General features: G+C 56.3%; 2 protein-coding genes across 2 annotated transcripts; both read right to left on the bottom strand.

Annotated features, from left to right (window-relative positions):
* Window positions 1-244: 244 nt before the first annotated feature.
* Window positions 245-2,276, bottom strand: CUNHXorf65 (chromosome unknown CXorf65 homolog). Its single transcript, XM_044683695.1, has 6 exons — window positions 2,252-2,276; window positions 1,958-2,044; window positions 1,725-1,859; window positions 1,221-1,289; window positions 540-646; window positions 245-370 (listed from the first exon to the last, which is right to left on the bottom strand). The coding sequence occupies exons 1-6, from the start codon at window positions 2,274-2,276 to the stop codon at window positions 245-247; spliced, it is 549 nt and encodes a 182-aa protein (XP_044539630.1).
* Window positions 2,277-2,646: 370 nt separating this feature from the next.
* Window positions 2,647-5,860, bottom strand: IL2RG (interleukin 2 receptor subunit gamma). Its single transcript, XM_044683696.1, has 8 exons — window positions 5,758-5,860; window positions 5,401-5,533; window positions 5,005-5,177; window positions 4,668-4,807; window positions 3,943-4,105; window positions 3,677-3,773; window positions 3,430-3,511; window positions 2,647-3,079 (listed from the first exon to the last, which is right to left on the bottom strand). The coding sequence occupies exons 1-8, from the start codon at window positions 5,837-5,839 to the stop codon at window positions 2,891-2,893; spliced, it is 1,059 nt and encodes a 352-aa protein (XP_044539631.1). The 5' UTR covers window positions 5,840-5,860; the 3' UTR covers window positions 2,647-2,890.
* Window positions 5,861-7,658: the final 1,798 nt, after the last annotated feature.

Raw genomic sequence — 7,658 nt, 5'->3', positions numbered from 1 at the left:
CATTGGTCCTTCTTAGTGGGTGGTTCTGGGAACTGATCTCAGACCTGCTATAAATGTGGTCTCCCCGCCCTGGGCTCACTCACTAGCCAGCTCTGGTGCCCCCTGCCCCCCACCCCCAGTAGAGACCCTATGGAGCCTGCAGTCTACCGCCAGCCCCCAGGCCTTGTTCCACAGCCCGGATTGAGCCACAGAGGGAGGCCTGCCAATGGGGTAGTGCTGCTACTTAGCCAGTTTATTTCTTGACTTAGCGGTGTTTATCTTTCTTGCTGGCCAGTTCAGGTTTAGTCTTGGGAGCTGCAGCAAATCCCCTGCGACTGGCTACCTCTTCTTCCAATGTCCCTGTTGTTCCCATTCGTCCTGTAGTTTTGGACTAGATGGGGAGGGGGGAACCGTTATTGGGCAGATGGCCTCGTAGGCCTAGAGAGAGGACGGGACCAGAGCAGGGAGCAGGGGGCAGCAGGGGGCAGCAGGGGGCTGGGGCCGGGGCTAAGAATGCAGCTAGGGCTGTGGATGGCCAGGCAGGGCCAACGGTGTCTCACCGGGATGGTCATGTAGGAGTCTATAGGTGCGATTTTCTTGTTGTCTTGGCCGCGAAGCATCTTTATTCGACTCTTTTCCAGATAGTCACATTGGGATTTAAGGGCATCTGGAGCCCAGAAAATGAAGCTTGAGCCCCTCGGTCATTGAGGAAGTGCCCTATCGGCCTGATGGTTGTTAAACCCCCCCGAGACCCCACCTAGTCTCACCCGGCCTGTGCCCTCTGTCATGGAGGCAGAGGCCCATGTGGCCTGAGCAGGGCTCCCATGTCGGCTAGGGAGTGATCCAGCAATCGATCATCAGGAGCCTTGCCCATAGCAACGGGAACAGGAAAGCAAGGTGACGGAGATGGAGACAAAGGTGGCGATGATGAGGTTCATCAGGGAGCGAGGGGGGCGCAGGGCATGACCCACTGAGAGATGCCTGCTTTGGCCCATTACCTCCCTCTCCAACCTCTCGCTCCAGCCTTAAAGGCACTTAGCACAGCCTAATGTGGTTTAGTTATGTGAGTCTGGGGGCTCTCCCCTCCCCTCCCTTCCATGAAGTTCCTGGAGGGCAGGAACTGTCACTGACACCCAGGTACTCCTCACCCCCACCCCAGGGCCTGGCCCTTAGGAAATGGTTGTGGGCCCCCCCACCTCGTCCTCCATGCCCTCCCGACTCAGCCCCATCATGCTCCATACCCAACAAGTCTTGCTCAGGTTCCTTCAGAAGGGGCACAAAAGCTCTGTAGGCATTTTCATTTCGAGATCCTGCAAACAGAGCCTTGAGCTGCCCCCGGCTTGAGGCCCCACCCTGGCCCAGTTCTAAGCCTTTCAGACCCCATTTGGAAACCCCACCTGCCCCCTTTTCTCTTGGTCCTGAGACTTCCCTCCTCCAGATAGGGCCTGGAGTGGAGGACAGAGGGAGGGACCTGCCCTCTCTTGAGCTAGAAGGGAGATTGAAGGTCATCAAGTCCAAACACCTCATTTTACAGAGCAAGAACAGAGGAGAACAGGAGAGTGACAAGACTCGACTAAGGTCACACCACTAGAAAATGGCCCAGATCAGACGGGAGCCTCTATCTTCTGACTCCTGATACCAGGAGATGCCCTATCTTGGGCCCAGGGGGATGGCCAGTGGGAAGATGACAGACTGGGGGGGGGGGCGGGGTTCGAATCCAGCTCGGGGTGCTGCCAAGTTCCTACCTGGTGGCCCACGTTCCACTTTGCAGATATAGTAAATGTTTCTGGGTTGGAGGAACTTGGTGGCAGGTTCCCCAGGGAACTTCACTAGGAACAGTAGCTTCAGAGTCCCAGATTCATCACAGAGGTCAATGACTTCTGTGGGGAAACCAGAGGGAGAAGGAAGGAGCAGAGGTCCCAGGGCAGGGGCGGCTCCCCCCGGGGTCTCCATGGGCCTTCGGTTCTCTGCTCCTCACCTGAATCACGCAGCCCCACTTTGTTTCGAACATAATGCAACAGTAGCAGGACGGAGCAGTTGGTGTTGGCTAGGAATTGCTGGTTATCTGGAAGACAAAGAGGGCTGTGGAGGTGTCCGAGCCCGGGCGAGGGGCTGCTGGGGTGGGGACTAAGCCGCCACCAATTCCCTTCACTGGCTAGACCCTGGAGCTCGGCCTGGCGTGGCCCTCTCCCCCTTCCTTATCTAGGATAGGCCCGGCTGGCCAAAGGAGCAGATAGCAGGGCCTGTAGCTCCCTGCAGGTCTAGCCCTCACCTCCATGCCTGATGCAAATGAACATGCTGAAGAGCCATAAAGGACTCAGGGGCTGACGGACACTGGGACGGGGACAGGAACGGAGGGGGTACGAACGGCAGATGGATCCCATGAGACTGTTCAGAGTGAGATGTGGGCTGGTTTAGTGAAGGCGGGATCAGGGGTGGGGCCTAATACTGCAACTGAATGATTATGAGCTCAGGCAAAGGATGATGATGAGCAGCCGGGCGGGGCTGGAAAGGGTCCAGCTCGCCCACCTTTAGACAAGCCCCATCGGCCTTGGCTATCTGGAAGCCCAACTTGTCCCACAGCCTAGGCCTGGCACGTGTTCCGCCCCGGCCACCCCAAGCAATCCCCTCCTCCCTCAGACACCACAAACATCCCCGTTTCTCATGAACCGAAACTTTATTCTTTTTTTTTTTCCCATTGATCCAGGAATAGTAGGGAGGAGGGAGGGAGAGTCCAGAGCCAAGGAAGGGCCAGGGCTGGAGGGGAGGACAAAGAAAGGATTCAGGCCAGCCAGGGTGGGCAGGTACAGAGGTGGGGGTACCCAGAAGGAGAAGAGGGCTGTGGGACTGGCAAAGCATCCTTGGGAGGCCAGGGCTTGGCTATCGGTTGGCAGGGTGTGCGAGTCCAGCCTCAGGGCTCCGGGTCCAGGCTGTAGCTTGGTGGAGGGGCCCAGTAAGGGCTGTGCTGGCTGCAGGGGGAGACCTCGGATCCCTCTGCTTGGGCCCCAGTCTTGGGGGGGAGTTCACTGACGTGACACAGCCTCTCACTGTAGTCTGGCTGCAGACTCTCAGCCAGTCCCTTGGACACACCACTCCATGTCTAAGAACAGATAGCCGCCCAACGTCAGAGGTCAGTTTGTGGAATGGGGGCAGGAGGGGAGGAGAAAGGAAGGTGGTTCCCACAGGCCAGGGGAGGGGAAGGGAAAGGAGGGGAGGAATCCTCGTGGTTACTCCAGGCTTTCGTCCCCGATTCAGTGGCCTTCTGTCCACCAGGGAGTGCTTCTAAATTCTACGTACACCCCAGCCCCCACCCCCACCCCCAGTCACTGGGCCACATCCTGCCAGCTAGTGTGGTCACCCTCACCACACGAACAGTCGGGCTCTCTATGCTCAGAGGTCTGTGTGTGTGTGTGTGTGTGTGTGTGTGTGTGTGTGTGTGTGTGTTCTCACCGAGAAGTTTCCCTGGTACGTGGTAACCAGGTCATCCAGGCTCTTGAGGTTGGGTATTCGGGGCATCAGGATGACCCATACCCTGGGAGGACAGATTAGGCAGTATCAGGGCCCAGCTTCCAGAGGCCCCACTGGTGATGAACCCAGTTGGCATTCTGTGAGAGCCATCCCCCCTCCCTCTGGGAGAGTTGGCTTAGCTGCTGGGGACCCATTTCCAGTTGGGCCCTCCCCCATCCCTGAGTCTCACCGCTCCAGCCGAGTGAGCATGGTGATGAGGATAATGAACCCAGTGAGAAGGCCAAGAGGGATGAGCACGGTCTCCAGCAGGGGCAGCGGGGGCTGCTCTAGAGCACCAAAGGAAGGAGCCTCATGGAACCACCCCCGTCAGGGGCCCAGAGCATTCCCTCCCGCCCCACCCTTGGCCAACCTCACCCCCATACTGTTACTCAGCTGAAGGAAGGCTGGCCAAATTGGGAGAGGGAAGAAGATGGGGCTGAGGGACTTGAGCTTTACCCCGTGGCCTTCTGCCCCCCCACTGAACCACATGGCTCCATTGACTCCACTGCTGGGCATTGCCACAGTAAGGGCTGAAGCGGCTTCGGACTCGGAATGTATAAAGTTTGTGCCCATCCACGCTGGGCAAGACAAACTGCTGCCTCTGTTGTACAGTCTGCTCCTAAGAAAGATGTAGGTGAAAAGGAGAGGAGTGTCAAGGGGAGGATGCCCCCTAGTGACCAGCCCCTTCCTTAACTCCTCTCTGTAAGAGAGAACCTGAGTGAGAGCTGCCAAGAGCCTCAGAGGCTGGCCAGCCCAACCCCTTCATTTTACTGAGGAGGAAACCAAGCTCCAGAGAAGGGAAGCAACCTGCCCAAATCTGACAGAATGAGGATTCGAACCCAGGTCCTCCGACTACAAAGCTAGCACCCTCTCCCTTGGGAGAGCTCAGGTCCATGCGGCTTTCTTTTCCTTCCTCCCTCCCGCTCCACCGTTACAGCCCACGTGGATTGCTCCCAGGCTAGTCTCCTGACCTAAAACCCTGACCTTTCATAGGTTCCTTCCTTCCCTCCCTCCCACATTTGGATAGTAAAAGGGGCCGAGGGTACTTAGGTGAAAGGAGAAGTGGAGGCCAGGGGAAGGTGAGGGTGGTTGGAGAACAGGCTCAATGCCCACTCTCTTTGGGCCTGGTTTCCAACCTTCCTGCCACCTCGCCCCCCACCCCCCAGCCCCGGCCCACTCACTGTCCAGCCGGAGTCAATGTCACTCTTATATTGTACCAGGTGTTCCAGACACATGGCCTTGTAACTGTTGGTCCAGCTGAGCTCTAGCTGTGAGTCACTCACATTGTAGACTGTCAAGTTGTCAGGAGCCCAAGGGATCACTGGAGGAAGGGCATGTGGGTGGGATCAGATTACCCTCCCATCCCTCGGATGGCCTTGTCTCTCCCTAAGCTTGGCCCTGATCTCCAGGGCAGCCCTCTCTCCCCCTCCCCCACTGGCTCCTAGAACATTCTGGGGCGAGAGCAAGCCTGCCCATCTCCCAAGGCTACTCCCAAACACCCTCTCCCCTCCCTAGTACCCTGATCCTGGAGCTTTATTTCCTGCTTGGAATGTCTACCAGCTTCCCCAGGAGCCCAGAGATCCAGATTGAAGTTTTTGTAAATATCGATATCGTCACTGCCAAACCAACAGCCCGAAGTGATGGTCCCAGTAAATATGTACCGGCCACATTCCTTGGGTGGATCCCTATACCTGAGGGAAGGGGGGGGAGGGGGACCGAGGGTCAAGGCGAAGCACTCCAGTGTCCACCTGGCTAGGGTTCCTGTAACCTGAACTGGACTTCTCCTAGGGGCAAACTGGGAGGCTAGCCACCAGTCTCTCCAGGCCCGTCCCACGACGGTCTCAGTGTCCCCCGGTGCTCCCTAGATCCTCTTTTCACTGCCCCCCTCCCTCTTTTCCCAGTCCTCTTTCATACCAGTAGTAGAGGGTCAGGTTGGTAGACTGGGGTCCAGGGCTATTGTCCCAGGTGCAATTCATAAATTCAACATTGAAGACCCAGCACTGTACCTTTGGGAGGGGAGCAGGGGTCGAAGAAGCCAGAAAGAAATCTAGGTTGGAATCAAAGAGGAGAGACACAAATAACCATCAAGAGTACAAGGTTGCCTGAGGAAAGGGGCTCCTCCTAGCCCATCCTGTCCCCACCTCTCTCCCTCCTAAAGTTCTGGGCCCATTGGTCGGGCTGAGGTCCCTGGCTCTGATCCTTCTCTTCTCTTCCCATTTCCCAGCCATCCCCTCCCTGCCCCTCACTTCCCCAGGTCCTAGCCCTCCCCACCAGCCACAGTGTCCAGGCTTCCTTGGGGAGGGAGGGTGCGCAAGGCCATGGCTGCCCCCAGCAGTGCCAGTAACAGGAGCATTCTCAGGCTGGCTGACTTCTGACTGAGACCTGAGCTTCACTTTCATTTCGATGCATCAGAAGCCAGGGGCCCCTTATCAGCTACCCGTCACCACCCACGCAGTTCCTCTAGTCACAACTTCCGGTGGAAAGAACCTGGGGTATCTCTACAACAGGGCCCTATCTAGGGAGCTAGTGACAACTGAAGGATTGTGCACATAAAGCAGCCCCACCCCCTCCAGGAGGGGGAGTAAGTATTATTAAGGGAGGCTGGGCCTGGCTTGGGGGTAAAGGAGCACTGCTCCATAAGGGCAAAGGGCCTGGCAGAAACCACCTTCACTCCAGCTTCCCTGAAACCTTGCTTTTTGACCACAACAGTAACTAAGGTCCCTTGATCCCTTCTGTTTCTCCATTGTCACTAAACTGCTTCCGGTTTCACTCCCTCCATCCCTCCATCCCTCCATCCACTCCCTCTCCATACCAGAAGCTTATTAGATTTCATTGTTTTCACTTAGTCCAGTCTCCCTCATCTTACAGGGGAAGAAACTGAGGTTTGTAAATGTTTATTGACTCTCTTAGGGTCATACTTCTAACTAGTATCAGATATGGGACTTGAGCCTACGTCTTTCTGAAATCAGGCACGATTGTATTTTCCCTATGCTACCCCCACGAAAGTTGAGAAAGTCATTTCTGGCCTAAGGCCAGACCGTGGCAAACCCCTTCCTTTCTCCAGAAGCCCTGCTGGTAGGTCTCTATTGCCTCTAGGAAAAAGCTGGGATGGCTCCCCAGGGGTGCCTTTTAGTCTTTTCCTTTCGGCTGGGGCAGCTTTAGCTTCAGCCAGGAGTTCCTTGAAGGCAAACATCACTTTTTGTTGTTGTTGTTGTTTTGTTTTCCAAGTGCCTAACCCCCTGGGGGGTACTGAAAGGGGCTGAACGTAGTGGACTGATTGACTAGTTGATTGTTTTTCAAATCGCAGCTCCCTTTCTAGACAAAGGTACAGTCCTCCTCGAGGGCCTTCCTACACTGCCAGGGCCCAGGCAGCTCGCCTTACTTGTCTTTCCTCACACCTTCTTTTTATTTCTTTAAAGTGCTAGCAACAGACTTGGTTTTCGACCAAGATGCATTCGTGTGCCTGGGGTGACCGGAGGGAACAAATGAGATCATATTGATTCTTTATGCATCATCTCCCCCACCCCGGATCCTTTTCTTCCTCCCGGAGGGTCTTAGAACAAAGACCACAAAAAGTGAAGGGGGTGGAGATGGACACTTCGGCAAATCTAACCCACCCAGTGAAAAGATTTGCCCTTCAGGACGGTCTCCGGGTCCTCCCATGCCTGGAATGCACTCTTTTCTCCCTTTTGCCTTCTAGAATCCAACTCCAAGGCCACCCAGTCAGTCCTTCCTTGCCCTGCCCGGGATCCTTTCCCGACCTGGGCAGCCAGAGAGCTCGCATTTTTCTGCAGGACAAGTGCTCCTCCCGACAAACCCGGGAGCCTGGAGCTCTTCTTGCCCTCATTTTACAGTTGAGGAAACTGAGGAAGACGGAGGCTCAAGCGACTTGCCCAGGGCCGCACAGTATGTTCTCTGGGGGGTTGGAAGTCACCACCTGCTGCGTCTCTCTGCACTCGGGACTAGCTTTCCCTAAGAGTTGCTCTGACTTGTCTTCGCTTTGATTGGTCCCCTCGCCCCGCCGGAGCAGACCCTCCCGGCGCTGTGAGGCCGGCCTGCCTTACAACCTCCGAAATCGGAAGCTCCTTGAGGACAAGAGCCTGGACTACAGGTTCCACCAGCAACGAACCGCTGCCCGAGGTGGCCTAGCCCAGGGGTCCCTGGTACAGCTC

The sequence above is a fragment of the Gracilinanus agilis genome, unplaced genomic scaffold, assembly GCF_016433145.1.
Source record: "Gracilinanus agilis isolate LMUSP501 unplaced genomic scaffold, AgileGrace unplaced_scaffold31811, whole genome shotgun sequence".
Classification (NCBI taxonomy): Eukaryota; Metazoa; Chordata; class Mammalia; order Didelphimorphia; family Didelphidae; genus Gracilinanus; species Gracilinanus agilis.
The sequence above is the reverse complement of the archived record's forward strand: the minus strand, read 5'-3'. Positions and strand labels throughout refer to the sequence as shown.

Coding starts and splice junctions, on each gene's coding strand:
- CUNHXorf65 (XM_044683695.1), bottom strand. CDS start 2,276: ATGTTCATTTGCATCAGGCATGGAG. Junction 647..1,220: donor ACCTGAGCAAGACTTGTTGG/GTATGGAGCATG, acceptor TCTGGGCTCCAG/ATGCCCTTAAATCCCAATGT. Junction 371..539: donor ACTCCTACATGACCATCCCG/GTGAGACACCGT, acceptor CTCCCCATCTAG/TCCAAAACTACAGGACGAAT.
- IL2RG (XM_044683696.1), bottom strand. CDS start 5,839: ATGCTCCTGTTACTGGCACTGCTGGGGGCAGCCATGGCCTTGCGCACC. Junction 5,178..5,400: donor AACCTGACCCTCTACTACTG/GTATGAAAGAGG, acceptor CCCTTCCCTCAG/GTATAGGGATCCACCCAAGG. Junction 3,080..3,429: donor CGTACCAGGGAAACTTCTCG/GTGAGAACACAC, acceptor ATCTGTTCTTAG/ACATGGAGTGGTGTGTCCAA.